Source organism: Anomaloglossus baeobatrachus, chromosome 3 (genome assembly GCF_048569485.1).
Source record: "Anomaloglossus baeobatrachus isolate aAnoBae1 chromosome 3, aAnoBae1.hap1, whole genome shotgun sequence".
Classification (NCBI taxonomy): domain Eukaryota; kingdom Metazoa; phylum Chordata; class Amphibia; order Anura; family Aromobatidae; genus Anomaloglossus; species Anomaloglossus baeobatrachus.
In genome coordinates, this window is record NC_134355.1 from 660113110 (window position 1) to 660132470 (window position 19361).

General features: G+C 41.4%; 1 protein-coding gene across 2 annotated transcripts in view; it reads left to right on the plus strand.

Moving 5' to 3' along the window:
* Positions 1–19361, plus strand: part of LOC142296994 (cytochrome P450 2C5-like) — a 130445-nt gene that overhangs the window by 43567 nt on the left and 67517 nt on the right. For both annotated transcript variants that reach the window (XM_075341192.1, XM_075341193.1), the window contains one exon: positions 805–954. In XM_075341192.1, coding sequence (XP_075197307.1) covers positions 805–954 — 150 coding nt within the window. The remainder of the gene's footprint in view (positions 1–804; positions 955–19361) is intronic.

Here is a 19361-nt window from a genome sequence, read left to right on the forward strand (position 1 = left end):
TCAGCCTCAGGATGTTCTGCTTCACCTCAATTGAGAGTTCCTTAGACCGCATGTTGTCTGGTCACAGCAACAGCTTCCAAATGCAAAACCACACACCTGTAATCAACCCCAGACCTTTTGTGACTACATGGCTAGTCCAGGGCGTCACACTACTACTCCCAGCTCCTCACACTTTGAGGCCTCTCTCTGTTCTGCTGTCCATCCCTCCCACCAGTCTGCCTGACCCCTAGGTGGGTGGCCCTATTCCAGCTAGACCAACCCACTGGTGTGTCTGACAGGTCATGATGTCAGGTGTGGTTGGGATTTGTGGTGCTGATGGTAGTGACACCGATTTTTGTGAACCTGGAACTATGGGGGGTAGGCCCTGCACCCTAGGGAAACGATGCAGTTCCCTGTAGCACCCTGATGTATTCAGGGGCGCTACACGTGTCTTAATAAATTGGATCAAACTTTATGGGAAACTAAACCAGTCTCATTCCCTTTTTATTGTCCAGGTTAAATAGAGATTGCTTGTGGGTTCCAAGTCATTAGTAAAAAGTACAGTACAGAGGGGGTATCCATGACATTTTCCTCGGTGGGTTGGCACATAAAGAGAGGAGAAGCCTTCATGACAAAGAGTGTGGGAAATTGTACAAAGCCTGGATTCAGCCACAGGACGTGCAAAAGCGTCAGCAATGGAGGGAAATAGTAAATATATTTTTATATTTAAAAGTAACATCATTTTCTGTTGTTATTGGTAAGTAAGAAGAAGAAGGATTGGTTGAAGATGATAAGCACATAATATATTCTCCATCTTTTTTTCAGGCTTGTCATTCTCAAATGGACATAACTGGAAAGCCATGAAACGGTTCACTCTTTCTACATTACGAGGTTTTGGTGTGGGGAAAAAAATAATTGAAGAGAAGATTAATGAGGAAGCCAATTGTTTAGTAGAGAAATTTAAATCCTACAAAGGTCAGTAATTTGTGTTATTGTGTAAAAGATTACTAGTATATGAAGCCATTAAATCATCCATAAGTCATGTCAGTGTTAGATCACTCTAATGGTGCCCTGTAAAGTAAACACTGTATATTATCAAAGGATTCCCCTGTGCACAAGCCTATAATTACTATAATACTGCCCCCCTATTCACAAAAATATAACTACTATAATACTGCTCCTAAATGCAAGAATATAACTTCTATAATATTACCCCCTATGTATAAGAATATCACTGTGATATTGGAATATGGTGGGTTGTGTATGTTCAGATGTTGGGAGTGTTGCCTTGTGTACATTGTCCTGTCTGCAGGTTCATCACCCCCTGCAGCGCTTCTGTCCCTAAGTCTGGGGGAGGGGGCCTGGAATCCACCCAACCTCTCTGCTTACCTGGGGGATTATTCAGTCAGGCTGAGAAGGACAAGAGAGAGTCAGTAAGATTCATCCTATGGGGGAGAAGCTGTGGCTAAAGGCAGAACCCCCCCTTGAGAAACCCAGATTCCCTGGAAAAGGACTGCTGGAGGAGTAACTCATCCCCGGGACACTTATCCCACTATTGGATGATTTTACCCTCCGTGTGGTGGATTGATTTATGGACCATCTAATTTGCTTGGAATAAAGGGGGCTTTACACGTTGCCACATCGCTAGCGATTGCTAGCGATGTCGAGCGCGTTAGCACCCGCCCACGTCGTACATGCGACATTTCGTGATCGCTGCCGTAGCGAACATTATCGTTACAGCAGCTTCACACGCACATACCTGTGCAGCGCCGCCGCCGAACAATCCCTCCTTCAAAGGGGAAGTGCGTTTGGCATCACAGCGATGTCACTAAGCGGCCAGCCAATAGAAGCGGAGGGGCGGAGATGAGCGGGACGTAACATCCCGCCCACCTCCTTCCTTCCGCATTGCCGGTGGACGCAGGTAAGGAGATGTTTGTCGTTCCTGTGGTGTCACACACAGTGATGTGTGCTGCCACAGGAATGACAAACAACATCGTACCGGTGGCAGAAATGATATTAAGGAAATGAGCGACGTGTCAGCGATCACCGTTTTTGAACGATTTTTCGATCGTTGATTGTTGCTCATAGGTTTTACACGCTGCGATGTTGGTAACGGCGTCGGATGTGCATCACTAATGACGTGACCCCGACAATATATCGTTACCGATGTCGCAACGTGTACAGCCCCCTTAAAGGTTCTTTGGATTGTTCACTCCTCTGTAGAGATGAGCGATGTTCGAATCGAACTGTTCGCCAATTTCAAATTGGAGTTGTTTTGGGCGATGTTCGAGTCGTTCGACGAACTCGAACGATTTGCTTCACGTTCGACAGTTCGAGTTAACGTTCGATAATGGTTCGATCACCAAAAGCGTGGCTTTTCACAGTAAGGCTATGTGCGCACGTTGCGTATTTGCATGCATCCTACGTCCCCAGCACAATCCCTCTCTCTTTCCTACTCACCGATCAGCTGCACGGCTGTCACAAAGCTCCAGCGGCTTTTCCTCTTTTGAAAATCTTATTATTCAATCTTGTACTCCCTGCTTTCCCCGCCCACCGGAGCCCATGATGGGTTGCAGTCAGACATGGCCCCACGCTGAGTGATAGCTGTCTCACTGCAACCAATAATAGCCGCCGGCGGGCGGGTCTATATCGTGCAGTAAAATAAATAAATAAGTAATTAAAAAAAAACAATCTGCAGTCTCCCTCAATTTTGATACCAGCCAAGATAAAGCCACACGGCTGGAGGCTTGTATTGTCAGGATGGAGAGTGCCACGTTATGGGGAGCCCACCACCCTCACAATATCAGCCAGCAGCCGCCCAGAATTGCCGCATCCATTAGATTCGACAGTCCTGGGGACTCTACCCGGCTCATCCCGAATTGCCCTGGTGCGGTGGCAATCGGGGTAATAAGGAGTTAAATGGTAGCTTATAGCTGCCACTAAGTCCTAGGTTAATCATGGCAGGCGTCTCCCCTAGATACCTTCCATGATTAACCTGTAAGTGAAAGTAAATAAACACACACAACGAAAAATCCTTTATTTGGAATAAAAGACAAACAAAACACCCTATTTTACCACTTCATTAATCCCCAAACACCCATCCAGGTCCGTCGTAATACACACGACACTTTCAGCTCTGCTACATGAAGCTGACAGGGAGCGCCGTAGAATACAACCGCTCTATGTCAGCTCCACGCAGCAACTGAAGTGAGCCGCTCTGTCACCGGAGACTTCACTCAGGTAGTGCCTGCGTGTGTGCGGGGATGATGATGAGTGCGGTGATGATGATGGGTGCGGTAGTGCCTGCGTGTGTGTGAGGATGATGATCAGTGCGGTAGTGCTTGTGCGTTTGTGCCGCCCCCACGCCAGTAGCAGCTGGGCTGCTCGGATCCGGGCCCGCTGTGTGGCTTGACCTAGGGGTCACGCGGACATGCCAAATGAAAAGGGGGGGATGTAGTTGTACGGGCTTGGCCGTATTCAGTTCGTGATGCCACCCACAGTGTGTGGTGAACTGGGACACCACTGCTGCTGTTCTGGGACACCCGGGGGAGATGTAATGGCAGCTAGATGTTAACCCCTCCGTGGGTAGGGATGGTTGCCCCGGGACCCAGTGGCTCTGTGCAGGGTATGGCGAGGGTAAGGGCCTGCGCGCCCGGACGTACCAGGGGATGTTTGGTTACTCACAATTGAATAAAGACTGCTTTACACGAGTCGATCTATTGTGCGATGCATCGTTGGGGTCACGGTTATGGTGACGCACTTCCGCCGTTCGTAACAACATTTTTGCATGTGTCAGCTCCATGCGATTCTAAACGATCACTAATCGTTTAAAAATCGGCCATCGTGTACTCGTCGTTTAATTCCATAATATCTTTTATTTCTGACTTTCCGAATGACACATTGATAAGTGTGACTCCGTGTCATTGTCCATCTTCGTCGTTTTTTGAAACGTCATTAGCGTCCAGGGCGTATTTGTTATTTTAAATAGCCACACCTAATAAGTAGTGATTGGTTTTCGCAGATGCGTTTTGATTTGCTAATCCTGAAATAAAAGCCGTAACTGTTGTTCTGATTTTCCTCCATTCTGGCTTGCCTTTGCGAACTGTGTATAATAGTAGTGTCCCAATTTTTTTTCTAAGTATTTATTCTCGTTATTCCTCTGCTTGTGTCCTTTCGCAACCGTGTTTCTGGTAAGTTTTTTTTTTTTTAACAATTTTTCTGTCCTCGTTGGTCCATCAATTGTAGACTTTCTAAAGAAATCTTTTTCTAAATTTTAAGGTCCGGGATGTTAACCAATTTGGAACAAGACATTTTGTCTGTTGGTCTCATTATGACCAAGATTTTGCAGGAGGAGGAGGAGGACCTGCAACAACATAGATGTATTCATCCTCAGCCAAAAAGATTATGGTCACGTCAATGGCTACTGCGAAGGGATGAGATCTCCCACGTGCGTCTAGTACGGGATTTACAAGAAAGAAACCCGATTGATTATCACAACTATCTCTGTATGTCGGAAAAATCATTCTCATTAGTACTGTCTCGTATAAGCCAATACATAATGCGCAAAAATATTATCATGCGTAAGGCTGTACCTGCGGAAGAAAGGTTGCTTGTTACTTTGCGGTATCTTGCTACAGGCCGTAGCCTTACTGATTTACAGTATTCTGCTGGTATATCTAGATCACTTTTAAGTTCTTTAATTCCTGAAAGTTGTCAGGCCATCATACAGTGCCTACAAGTAGTATTCAAGCCCCTGCAGATTTAGCAGGTTTGATAAGATGCAAATAAGTTAGAGCCTGCAAACTTCAAACAAGAGCAGGATTTATTAAGAGATGCATAAATCTTACAAACCAACAAGTTATGTTGCTCAGTTAAATTTTAATAAATTTTCAACATAAAAGTGTGGGTCAATTATTATTCAACCCCTAGGTTTAATATTTTGTGGAATAACCCTTGATTGCAATTACAGCTAATAATCGTCTTTTATAAGACCTGATCAGGCCGGCACAGGTCTCTGGAATTATCTTGGCCCACTCCTCCATGCAGATCTTCTCCAAGTTATCTTGGTTCTTTGGGTGTCTCATGTGGACTTTAATCTTGAGCTCCTTCCACAAGTTTTCAAATGGGTTAAGGTCAGGAGACTGACTAGGTCACTGCAACACCTTGATTTTTTCCCTCTTGAACCAGGCCTTGGTTTTCTTGGCTGTGTGCTTTGGGTCGTTGTCTTGTTGGAAGATGAAATGACGACCCATCTTAAGATCCTTGATGGAGGAGCGGAGGTTCTTGGCCAAAATCTCCAGGTAGGCTGTGATATCCATCTTCCCATGGATGCGGACCAGATGGCCAGGCCCCTTGGCTGAGAAACAGCCCCACAGCATGATGCTGCCACCACCATGCTTGACTGTAGGGATGGTATTCTTGGGGTCGTATGCAGTGCCATCCAGTCTCCAAACGTCACGTGTGTGGTTGGCACCAAAGATCTCGATCTTGGTCTCATCAGAGCAGAGAACCTTGAACCAGTCTGTCTCAGAGTCCTCCAAGTGATCATGAGCAAACTGTAGACGAGCCTTGACATGACGCTTTGAAAGTAAAGGTACCTTACGGGCTCATCTGGAACGGAGACCATTGCGGTGGAGTGCGTTACTTATGGTATTGACTGAAACCAATGTCCCCACTGCCATGAGATCTTCCCGGAGCTCCTTCCTTGTTGTCCTTGGGTTAGCCTTGACTCTTCGGACAAGCCTAGACTCGGCACGAGTGGAAACTTTCAAAGGCTGTCAAGGCTAGCAGTAGTTCCATAAGCCTTCCACTTCCGGATGATGCTCCCAACAGTGGAGACAGGTAGGCCCAACTCCTTGGAAAGGGTTTTGTACCCCTTGCCAGCCTTGTGACCCTCAATGATCTTGTCTCTGATGGCCTTGGAATGCTCCTTTGTCTTTCCCATGTTGACCAAGTATGAGTGCTGTTGACAAGTTTGGGGAGGGTCTTAATTAGTCAGAAAAGGCTGGAAAAAGAGATAATTAATCCAAACATGTGAAGCTCATTATTCTTTGTGCCTGAAATACTTCTTAATACTTTAGGGAAACCAAACAGAATTCTGGTGGTTTGAGGGGTTGAATAATAAATGACCCTCTGAATAAACTTTTCACAATTTAAAAAAAAAAAAAAAAAAAGAAATAGCATTCTTTTTTGCTGCAGTGCATTTCACACTTCCCGGCTGATCTACAGTCCAAATGTCACAATGCCAAGTTAATTCCGAATGTGTAAACCTGCTAAATCTGCAGGGGGTTGAATACTACTTGTAGGCACTGTAAATGCGTTAGCAGATTTCATGCCATTCCCCAAGACAACTTCTGAATGGTGTGATATTGCCAAGGAATTTTCATCGCGATGGCAATTTCCCTGTTGCAGTGGTGCTATCGATGGCAAGCATATTAGAATAATTAAGACCCCAAATAGTGGATTTTTTTTAGAATTATAAAGGTTTCTTTAGTATCATTTTATTTGCAGTGGTTAATGCAAATTATGAGTTATTAACTGTGGATGTAGGGATAAATGGCCGGGTCTCAGATGGTGGCGTATTAGAACAAACAGATTTTGGACAGCGATTATTTTGAACAAATTTACCATTGCCTCCTAATTCTGTTAATGAAAATAATTTAAATTTTGTTTTTTTAGGTGATGAGGCTTTCCCTCTTCAAAGCCATCTGTTGCGCCCGTATCCACAGTCGTCTTTGAATTCCGCATGTCAATTTTTTAATTACCGTCTCTCCAGGGCACGGTTGGTTGTGGAGAATACCTTTGGAATTATGACAAGTCGGTTTCGAGTTTTCGCCACACCAATTAATCTGAAACTGGAATCCATAGACAGTGTTGTGCTTGCCAGCTGTGTGCTCCACAATTTTTTACGCAAAATGGATGCACCAGCCTATATGCCCACGGGCTATGCAGACAACATTGTTAGTGGTGTTTCAGATGTAGTTCCTGGAGCTTGGCGTGTTTGGGATCCCCAGTTGCCTTCGCTGCCTACACTTCCATCTTCAGGTCGGCTACGTCATGATGCCACTATTAATCGGGATCGTTTTTGTGATTATTTAAATGCGTCTGAGAGAATTTTTCTTTTTTTGTAATTCATTTTTCTTTGTTTTTACTTTTTGGTAATCTGGGATTTTTCATTTTTTGCTTTTTTACCCCTTTCTATTATCTTTTTTTTTTTTTTTTTGGTTTTTAATATATTTTTTTCTCAATTTTTTTTACATTTGGTAATTAAAATATTTATAATTAAAAATTACATTTATATTAAAAAAAAACATTATATAAAAAGTTTAAAACATTACTATTAATTTGTTATGAACCCAAAATTTATGGAAAAAAAGAAACTAGTTTGGCAAGAATAAATATTATTAATTTAAAAAAAAGAAAACTTAAAATAACCAACCCTTAAATTTTTTTGAAGAAAAATAAGATATATGAGTTTAAGAATATATCAAAATAATTTCCCAAACACTAAATCAAAACACAAAATATTTATTAACAAAATAAAAAAGAAACAATGACATCACTTCCTGATTCAGCACAGGGCCTGCAATGTACATTTCCTGTATTAATATTACAACAACAAACATGGCTTCCAACATGCGAGCAAGTGTGTCGGGAAATACCGAGGTTCAGCTCCTTGTTACCGAGATCGATAAAAGGGATTATGAATGCCGGGTAACCAATGAACGTCCAAGGGCACAGAAATCGTATGTTCTGAAAAAGATAAGGAAAGCCCTCCGCCGTAATTTTGGAGTTCAACCCAGCAAATCTCAAATTCGGAAAAAAATGGCAGATCTCAAATATCGATCAAAGGAACGTCTTGTTGAAATCCGAGAAAGGAACGCCAATAACATAGGTATTTTATATAATCAATGGGACTTTACCACTAATCAGATTTGCTTTGCCAAAATTTATTTTAGGTGTTTAACCATATTTCAATGATAATGTGTTTGTATATGGCTAATAATAATTCAAGGTTTCATATTTTTTTATTAAGTTTTTAATTTTCCTTTTTTTTTTTATGTAACCACATGAGGATTACCAAGAAAGTGAGATACAAAATACTCCATCAACATCTATGACTAATCCACTCCTTATGAATGTTGAAGCTCCGTTACTTCCAGGTTTGCGATAATTATTATCTAACAATTTTTTTTTAAATTGAAATCAGTTTTTCAAATAAAAAAAATATTTATTTTTTTTGTAATTTAAATAATGACTATTTTTTGATTTTTAAAAATAGAATTAACAAATACTAATCAAGAAAGACGTGCCCATGCAGCTGGGTGGACAATCAGCTCTGAATCAGCATCTGATCATGATTTTGGAGAAGTGAGCCAGGGTGAGTTTTAATTTTTTAATATCATTTTCTATAATCCAAAATTTTTAATTTTTTAATGGATTTTTTTTAAAATGTTTTTAAATTATAAATTAAAAAAAAACGCTAAACAATATTTCGCAAACTCACATTAAGTCAAATTTTAATACCGCAGATGAAAGAACAAGTTTGGTGCAAGTGTACCTGTCAGCACGCAGATTGTCTGAGGCTGCTCAAGAACATGAGAAAATTCTTCGTCAATTTCTGGATGTAAATTTTTAGATACTTTTGTGTTAATAATTTAAAAAAAAACACTATTGGATATCATCCTTTTCAGGGCTGTTTTTTTGTTTAATTTTTGATTATATATGAGTATTTCTGTTACATTCATATTTAATAAATGTTTTTGAAAATAAAACCATATCTTTATGTTTTTGACATCCATTTTAAAAAAATACTTTTTTGAAATGTTTATTAGGATTCAAAAAAAAAAAAATTAATGTACATTATGTTGACAAAGCATCATTTAATTATGAAGAAATATATATCAATGTCAACACATAAGTTTTAGTGGCAATAATTAAGTCATTATCTTAGCCAAAAAATATAAAAAAAAATTGTATTATGTTTACCAAACATATTTTAATTTGTTTTTAACCGGAAAAACAACAAATTTCTCGTTAAAAAAAAATAAAGAAATGAATTAACGTCTCCTTTTACAACGTGATTTTCTGGGAGGAGATTGAGAGAGTCCCCAATGTTGGCTACTTCACTCACATCAGTTGTTGGTACTTGGGCTACGTCTTCTTTTATTACCGTCGCAGATGTAAGTCGATTATCTTGAGCCGAATGAAGGACTTCAGAGATGATGCGTTCGGCATGACGTAATTGAGTCTTGTCTATGGTTTTTAATACATCGTTAAAGGGAACCTGTCTTCAGAAATTTAGCTATCCACCTAAAAGTTTCCCCCTCTGCAGCTCCTGGGCTGCATTCTAGCAAGGTTCCTGTAGTTTTTCTTGCCCCTTTTAGCCCAAAATAAACACTTTATAAAGTAGTACCTGCTCGTATGTAAATTTTCTCATTTTTCCATGTGGGCGGTCTGTCTGGTGTCTGTGCCTGTCCTCCTACCGATTTACGCCCCCCCCAGAACGCAGAATTTCAAACCTCAAGACGCCGCCCCTGGGCGCCTAAGGTCCTGCGCATGCGCTCTGCTACCGTAGCGGGACAGTGCACAGCGTGCACGTGTGACCGCTGGTGACGGTATGCGCAGGCACGATGTTATGGGCGGCGCTGTGAGTGTCCTCAGCAAGTGCCGCCCATAACCTCGTGACCGCACTTTCCTCTCTTCCTCCATCGTTCTGCGCCAGCGCTCGCTGGCGCGGTGACCCGACGTCACCTCCTCCCATCTTGCCCTGCAGCAGGAAATAGAGAAAATGAGAAAATTTACGAGCAGGTACTACTTTATAAAGTGTTTATTTTGGGCTAAAAGGGGCAAGAAAAACTACAGGAACCTTGCTAGAATGCAGCCCAGGAGCTGCAGAGGGGGAAACTTTTAGGTGGATAGCTAAATTTCTGATGACAGGTTCCCTTTAATATAATGTGCAAAACCTGAAATTGGGGGTCGGTCATGTTTTTCTAGTATGGAACGGCAAAGAGACGCCAACTCATTTCCACGAGCTAATAACGTTGGTCTTCTCATTCTCCTCGGTAATTGTCTAAAAAATGCTATGGATGGCCCAGGTGTTGGCTCAGCCTCAGAAATGCTAGTATTTTAGGAGCTGTTTGCTGTAGGCAGGTCTTGGGATGTGTTCACACCAGTTGTTTCCTAAATAATAAACGCATGTGTTAAAATTTATAGACAAAAGCAGACAAATTCAATGGTATATTATAAAACATGTATGATTTTAATTGATAGGTTTAGACTAAATATTAGGTTATGCTTTTTTTTTTAAAAAAAAATTTTAAAAAACGTTCTAGACATTATTTATTTCATTTATTTATATGACCTTTAAACACATTATGATATCAAATTTTGGGAATTTAACGATTCTATTCTAATTTTAAATAAATTAAATTTTATAAAAATTTTATGTTATATTCAGAAAAAAGCAAAAAACATTCTTCAAATTCTTCAAAACTTCAGATGCTTCCTCTGTGCCAATCTCTACATTTGTGACGCCTGAATAGAAAGCATACTTGTTGATGTTCTTGGAATCTCTTGGTCGCGAGTGAAATCAAGGAGGTCATAATACCACAGCCGTGGCACATAAAGATCGGCTGTGGCAGCCCCGGATCGTCGTGACTCCTCAACTTTATTGAGTTCCTTTTTATATACAGTGCGTATGCCTTGGATTTTTTTTTTAATTATCGTCTCATCGATAGGCTCATTTGGAAAGTGATTTTTATAGATTGTAATCAGTTCCGCATAAGCCCCTTGTTTGATGCGTTTATTGCTATATTCTGGCGATTTAATCTTCCACAGACATGTTAGTGAGCGATAATTCTCTAAAAAATCAAGTAAAAACAACTCTGATGAGCCGTCATCTGAAAATGATAGGACAAAGGATAATTCGTTTTTATATTAGTGGAATTTAACAATTCACATCACATCTATTTTTTAAAAAAAAAAAATTAAAAAAAAAAATTCCTACAATATTATATTCAGAAAGTGAATGATATTTTAAATTATTACTTTTTTAATATTTTATGAGAAGAAATATATAAATAATCTAAAAAGTAAAACATTTCTTACATTGTAAAATATTTAAACCAAAACAGGCCAACAAAAATTACAAACCAATTAAATTAAATAAAAAAACCCAACCTTTGAGGAAAGACAAACAAAATTCGCCAAGAGAAGAATGCCAGACAAAAATGTTCGCAGATACTAGGGAATAACGAGACAACAAGGACGGAAGCACGAGAGCCAATTTATATAGAAGCCAACCAATCAGCCAAATAATAAAGACAGGAGTGTGCTGGCCAACAAGGTTCAGGGCGTGCTAGATTACAGACAACGTCACAGAGGGGTGTATAATTTGCCTAAAAAACGCCCATACGATAGACAGATTGACTCGAAGAAAACATGTGTGAAGCCTTTGGCACGACCGCCATGGACAATCAATACATCGCGGATCGCTATTGTTTCGTTGAGCACAACCAAACGTGTGACGCATAAACAGCAACCTATGTGCGATAAAAAAAAAAAAAACATGGGCGTCACGCATGGCTACAAAATCGCTTGATCGGTTGTCTCGTGTAAAGCAGGTTTAAGTCACACAAGTCTTTTGGTAAACCAAGGTGCTGGTGGCCGGCCACTGTGGCCGGTTGTACTCTGGTCCCCCACCCGGGCTGGTGGTCGCCGTCTTTTCCTCTGCACTAGTTTTGTTGGTTTTAGACTTCTCGGTATGGAACACGGGATTCCGCTCCTGGCTTGCTGTGTACCTGAGGAGCCGTGCCCGCTGATGCTGACCCGTAGGATCTACTGGGCCCTGGCGGTTGCCCTATCCCTCTGTTAGTGGTTGTCTGCTTTTGGGACTTTGGTTGGGACAGGACCTAAAATCCTGCCCTCAATTGGTTAATTAGCTTGGCCGTTGGTCCTTGTTTTAGGGTCCAAGTACCCCCTTTGTGCTCGGTTTCTGGGTTGGTTCTCTGGTGTCTGTACCGGCGGGCTACAACCCTGTACTAGTCCATCTCGGATCTCCGGCTGCCGTCTTCCCGTCGCCTGTGGATGGAGACCACCGTCTGCCACCTAGCCAAGGCACCAGGGCTCCAACCCTGGCACCAGTCAACTTGAGCTTCACCTCCGCTGGAGCTACACCTAGCCCCAGCTTCCAGTCCTCTCCACTTGACCTCCAAACTCCATCTGTCGTTTTTCCCGCCCCGGGCTGTCTGGACCCCTAGGTGGGCGTTTCCTAACTGCCTGGTCCCGCCCACTGGTGTGTCTATCTTGCCCTGAGGGGGGTAGCTAGGGTTTCAGGTCGGCTGTTTGTAACCCTATGAGGGACGGTGTTGTGCAGGGGCCTAATGTGTGACTACCTGGGTTTGCCAGGGCATCACACATGTCTCTCTCTCTCCTCTTCTCTCTTCTCTTCTTCTCTTCTCTTCTCTCTTCTCTTCTCTCCTCTCTTCTCTTCTTCTCTTTTCTCCTCCCTTCTCTTCTTCTCTTCTTTTCTTCTTCTTCTCTTCTCTTCTTCTCTTCTCTTCTTCTCTTCTCTTCTTCTCTTCTCTTCTTCTCTTCTCCTCTCCTCTTCTCCTCTTCTCTTTTCTTCTCTTCTTTTCTTCTCTTCTCTTCTTCTCTTCTCTTCTTCTCTTCTCTTCTCTTCTCTTCTTCTCTTCTTCTCTTCTCTTCTCTTCACTTCTCTTCTTCTCTTCTCTTCTTCTCTTCTTCTCTTCTCTTCTTCTCTTCTCTTCTTCTCTTCTCTTCTCCTCTCCTCGTCTCCTTTTCTCCCTCTCTTCTTCTCTTCTCTTCTCCTCGTCTCCTCTTCTCCCTCTCTCCACATCCAATGGCTGCAGGACCTGGCGATGATCAGCTGATGCGGTCACCTGACGGAATCAGCTGACACTATAAGTCGAGCTGTGAGGCCGGCTTTTTACCGCCCGGCTGGCTAAACTATCAGCTGATGCCGTCGGACAGTAGTCTGCACAGGAGTGTGTAGTTTTTTTTTGCACTGATGCATCAGCTGATTGTATAAAAGCCGTTTATACAATCAGCTGATGTGTCATGTGTTTCTGTCCCTTGAACCTGACACATCATCTGATCGCTTTGCCTTCCAGCAAACCAATCAGATGATATTGGATCTGGATTAGACGGCGCGGGACCCTTGACCCAGGATTACTGCGGAGGAGGGTTCTTTATTTCAATAAAGATGGAGTCACTAATTGTGGTGTTTTATTTCTTTTTTTTTAAATCAGATCTTTTTTATTAAACAACTAAGAATCAATACAGAGAAAATAGTGTTGTGTTTTATTTCTAATAAAAATATTAAATTTTAATAATATATTATAACACATATTCTGTGTGTTTTTTTTTGTATATTTACTAGAAGTTCATGGTGGCCATGTCTAATTTGGCATGATAGAATGAATTTCGGGCTTAGTTCCATCTGAAAATACAAAGCTGGTATTAACCCCTTTGTTAGTTACCTAGCGAGCCACCGCCATCACAGCCGCTGGACGAGGCGGATAAAGTGCAAGGAATTAAACAATGCGCCATTTCCAGGGGTGGCTGTGGGCTGCCGAGAATCCCAGCCCCCAGCTACCTGGCTTTACCTAACTGGCGATCAAAATACGACAGGAGCTCAAGCATTTTTTTTTTTTAACTATTTTTTTAAATAAAAAAAATTAATGGGCTTCCCTGTACTTTGATTTCCAGCCAAGGTAACTGCAGGCAGATGGGGAGGCAACCCGTAGCTGTCTGCTTTATCTGCGCTGAGAATCAAAAATACTGTGGAGCGCTACGTCATTTTTTTTCATGATTTATTTTTACAGTACTGTGATGGCAGGCAATAAAAATACAGGGAAGCCCTTTTTTCTTTTTTTTTTAGTTATTTAAATAGATAATTAAAAAAAATACGTGGGCTCCCGCTGCATTTTTTGTATTGGTAGCTAAGGGTAATCAAAGCAGCTACTGGCTGCTAACCCCCAAAGCTTGATGTTACCTTCACTGGCAATGGAAAATCCAGGGAAGCATTTTTTATTTTTTTTTAAGTTTTTTGACGTGGGCTTCGCCATATTTTTGTATGCTAGCCAGGTACAGCAGGCAGGTACGGCTGCCCCCAACCCCCAGCTGCCTATTTGTACCCGGCTGGGAACTAAAAATATAGGGAAGCCCTTTTTTTAATTACTTCATGAATTTCATGAAATAATAAAAAAAAACCGACATGGGCTTCGCCCCAAGTTTGTGTCTAACCAGGTACAACTAGAGAGCTGGGGATTGGAATCCACACCACAGGTTGGCCCAAGCTTTCCGGGCCCCTCCGCTGCAAATTGCAGTCTGCAGCTGCCCCAGAAAATGGCACTTTCATAGAATCCAACTCTTCCAGCGGCCCTGATGCCGGGTGGCTCGCTGGGTAATAACGGGTTAATACTAGCTTTGTTTTACTAGCTAGTATTAAGCCAGAGATTCTTAATGTCAGGCAAGTTTGACCCGGCCATTAAGAATCTCCAATAAAGGGTTAAAACAAGATACCACACAGAGAAAAAATACTTTAATAGAAATAAATACAGAGACACACTTAGAGACTCCATGTTTATTACTCTCTCTCACCCCTCCACAATCCATGGTCTTCTGTCTCCTTTCTCCTTCAACCCATGCAGCCCAGCTACATCAGACAGCACTGCATGGAAGGAAGAATGCTGCTCCCCGTGCAGTCTAATCACTCAGTGAGTGAGCAGAGGCTCCGGGTTGGTAAGCGGTGACGTCCCGCTGCCACCGTTGCAATACTAACCTGACAGGCGGGTTACTATAGCAACGATGAGCTCCGATCACCTGATTCCCGGCGCCACTATTCACCGGCTGTGGCAGCCAGTCCCTGCATGTGGGATGACTCTGTAAAGAGCATCGACATGCAGGAATGGGGAGCCGATCATGTACCAGAGCATCTCGCCGATACACGGAGAGGCTCAAACGAGCACCGCGTACCGGAGAGATGCACTGACAGAACCTAGCATGATGTCTACCCATGTGACCAGTTTGTAGCCAATGAGATAATACACATGTGAATGGTCACATGCTATTACTATGACATCACGAAGGTCCTATCATCAGTGCAGGTTACCGGCAGGACACAGCGATGATCGGAAGTAGAAGCAGCGGGAGACAGAGTGCAGGACACATCGCGGGACTTGTAAGTATAATGGCAATGTTTATTAACTGTATGTGTATATGTATAATTTGTTTGTATGTGTTTGCCTGCCATTGTTTTCAATGGGGTTCGAAGGTGTTTGTCGAACGTTCGACGAACACACCTGCCGTTTGATGAACCAAACCGAACTCGAACACTGGGGGGTGGCTCATCTCTACTCCTCTCTCACTCTGTTTATTATGTGATACCGGAGAAGGACCCCGTTACATACACCCTATCTACAATAATATAACTACTATAATACTGCCCACTATCTACAAGAATATAACTATTATAATACTGTTTCTTATTTACAATAACTAAACTAATATAATACTGCTTCCCAGCTGTGAGGATGTGTGTCTGTAGTTCTCCTGATGTCTTGAGCATGGACGGGTGGAGTCATCCTGGCTCGGGGAATCGCCCAAGCTTCCAGGCTACTTCTTCTGGAGATTCAAATCCCAAAGTATATAAAGAGAAAAAGATATTGCACATAGAAAACAAGCACAATCAATATGGAAGTAATACAAAACCTTTATTACCACTGTAATTTAAAAACAATTAAAATATATCACACTACATAGAACCCTTGTGGAGTGTGTCAATTACTGCTTTCTTGACATCTGTCAAGTCGGCAGCCTTCCCCATGATTGTGTAGCTTACTGAACAAAACTAAGGGACCATTTTAAATGCTTAGGAAGCCTTTCTGGGCGTTTTGTGGTAATTACGGTATTCTAATTTTCTGAGCTAATGACTTTTGGGTTTTCATTGGCTGTAAGCCATAATCATCAACATTAATAGAAATAAACACATGAAATAGATCCCTCTGTGTGTAATGACTCTAGATAAGATGTGTTTTCCTTTCTGTATTGAATTACTGAAATTAATTTTTTGATGCTATTCCAACTTATTGAGACACACTTGTAACTACTATATTACTGCCCCCTATGTACAAGAATATAACTACTATAATACTGCCCCCTGTGTACAAGAATATAACTTCTATAATACTGTCCCTATGTACAAGACTATAACTACTATAATACTGCCCCTATGTACAAGAATATAACTACTATAATACTGCCCCCATGTACAAGAATATAGCTGCTATAATACTGCCCCCTATGTACAAGAATATAACTTCTATAATACTGTCCCAATGTACAAGCCTATAACTACTATAATACTGCCCCTATGTACAAGAATATAACTACTATAATACTTCCCACTATGTACAAGAATATAACTACTATATTACTGCCCCCTATGTATGTATAAAGTGGGTATTCACTTTATAGAAGGGGAATGTAGTGCAGATAGTGACCAGGGCACAAGTAATGAAATTGGGGGTGGTACGGGGGGAAGGGTTAGGACAGTTAATACAGTAAGCAGGAATACAGGTACAGAGTCATACGTAACGTGCATGTACACTAATGCCCGAAGCCTCACAAATAAGGTGGAGGAATTAGAATTAATATTGTTGGAAGAAAATTATGATATAGTGGGGATATCAGAGACATGGCTGGATGAGAGCTATGACTGGGATGTTAATTTACAGGGTTATAGCCTATTCAGGAATGACCGTACAAATAAGCGAGGGGGAGGTGTGTGTCTATATGTAAAATCATCCTTAAAACCCATCCTGCGTGACAACATATGTGAGGGTACTGAGAATGTAGAGTCCCTATGGGTGGAGATAAGGGGGGAGAGAATGAATAATAAAATACTGATAGGGGTGTGTTATAAGACGCCGAATATTATGGAAGAGGTAGAGAATCTCCTCATAAAGCAAATTGATAAAGCAGCGAGTCTCGGAGAGGTAATTATTATGGGGGACTTTAACTATCCTGATATAAATTGGGGAACAGAAACTTGCAGTTCCAGCAAAGGAAATAGATTTTTGATAACAATGAAAGATAGTTACCTTTCACAAATGGTACAGGACCCCACAAGAGGGGGAGCACTACTAGACCTTGTACTAACCAATAGGCCAGACCGCATATCAAATATACAAGTTGGGGGTTACTTGGGGAATAGTGATCACAAAATAATAAGTTTTCATGTATTCTTTAGTAAGATGTCTAGTAGAGGGGCTACAAGGACACTAAACTTCAGGAAAGCAAATTTTAAACGGTTGAGAGATGATCTTAGTGCAATAAACTGGGATGATGTACTAAGTAATAAAAGTACACAAAGCAAATGGGAGACTTTTATGAGCATCCTGAATAGGGCTTGTGCAGAAAATATACCCTATGGGAACAAACATGCTAGAAATAGGAGGAAACCCCTATGGCTAAATAGAGCTATAAGGGAAGCAATAAAAGAAAAACAGAAAGCCTTAAAAGAATTAAAAAGGGTAGGTAGTGATGAGGCATTATATAATTATAGAAAATTAAATAAAATATGTAAAAAGCAAATTAAGTTAGCTAAGTTTGAGACAGAGAGACTCATTGCAAGAGAAAGTAAAAATAATCCTAAAATATTCTTTAACTACATAAACAGCAAAACACTAAAAAGCGATAGTGTTGGCCCCCTTAAAAATAGTCTTGGTGAAATGGTGGAAGGGGATGGGGGTAAAGCCAACCTGCTGAATGACTTTTTTTCTACGGTTTTTATACAAGAAAATGCCATGGCAGATGACATGACCAGTGATACCATAAATTCACCCTAGAATATTACCTGCTTAACCCAGCAGGAAGTACGCCGCCGCCTCGAAATCACTAAGGTTGACAAATCTCCGGGCCCCGGATGGCATACACCCCAGAGTACTACAGGAATTGAGTTCTGTGATAGACCATTATTTTTAATCTTCTCAGATTCCTTAATAACAGGGTCGGTACCGCAGGACTGGCGCATAGCAAATGTGGTGCCAATATTCAAAAAGGGGACAAAAACTGAGCCGGGAAATTATAGGTCGGTAAGTTTAACCTCTACGGTTGGTAAAATCCTTGAGGGTTTCTTGAGAGATGCTATACTGGAGTATCTCAAGAAAAATAACCTTATGACAGAGTATCAACATGGGTTTATGAGGGATCCATCCTGTCAAACTAATTTGATCATTTTCTATGAAGAGGTAAGTTCAAGCCTGGACCAGGGAAATGCAGTGGATGTTGTGTATATGGACTTTTCAAAAGCTTTTGATACGGTGCCACACAAAAGGTTGGTACATAAAATGAGAATAATGGGGATAGGGGAAAATATCTGTAACTGGGTTAAAAACTGGCTCAGTGATAGGAAACAAAGGGTGGTTATTAATGGTACGTACGCGGACTGGATCTCAGTTCATAGTGGGGTACCACAGGGGTCAGTATTGGGCCCGCTTCTTTTCAACATATTTATAAATGACCTTGTTGGGGGCATGCAGAGTAGAATTTCAATATTTGCAGATGATACTAAACTCTGCAGGGTAATCAATACAGAGGAGGATAATTTTATATTACAGGGAGATTTATGTAAATTGGAGGATTGGGCTGAGAAGTGGCAATTGAAGTTTAATGTAGATAAATGTAAGGTCATGCACTTGGGTAGAGGAAATAACATTTATGATTATGTACTTAATTGTAGAACACTGGGTAAAACAGACACAGAAAAAGACTTGGGTGTATGGGTGGATGGTAAACTTCACTTTAGTGGACAGTGTCAGGCAACTGCTGCCAGGGCTAATAAAATAATGGGATGTATTAAAAGAGGTATAAGTGTTCATGAAAAAAATATACTTCTACCTCTGTACAAGTCACTAGTGCGACCGCACTTATATACTGTGTACAATTCTGGTCACCGATATATAAGAAGGACATAGCTGAACTGGAGAGGGTGCAGAGAAGAGCGACCAAGATTATTAGAGGAATGGGTGGGCTGCAATACCAAGACAGGTTATTAAACTTGGGGTTATTTAGTTTGGAAAAACGAAGGCTTAGGGGAGGGGATCTAATCACAATGTATAAATATATGAGGGGACAGTACAGAGACCTTTCCAAAGATCTTTTTACACCTAGGCCTGCGACTGGGACACGGGGGCATCCGCTACGTCTTGAGGAAAGAAGGTTTAATCATAATCACAGACGAGGATTCTTTACTGTACGAGCAGTGAGACTATGGAACTCTCTGCCGCATGATGTTGTAATGAGTGATTCACTACTAACATTTAAGCAGAGCCTGGACGCCTTTCTTGAAAAATTTA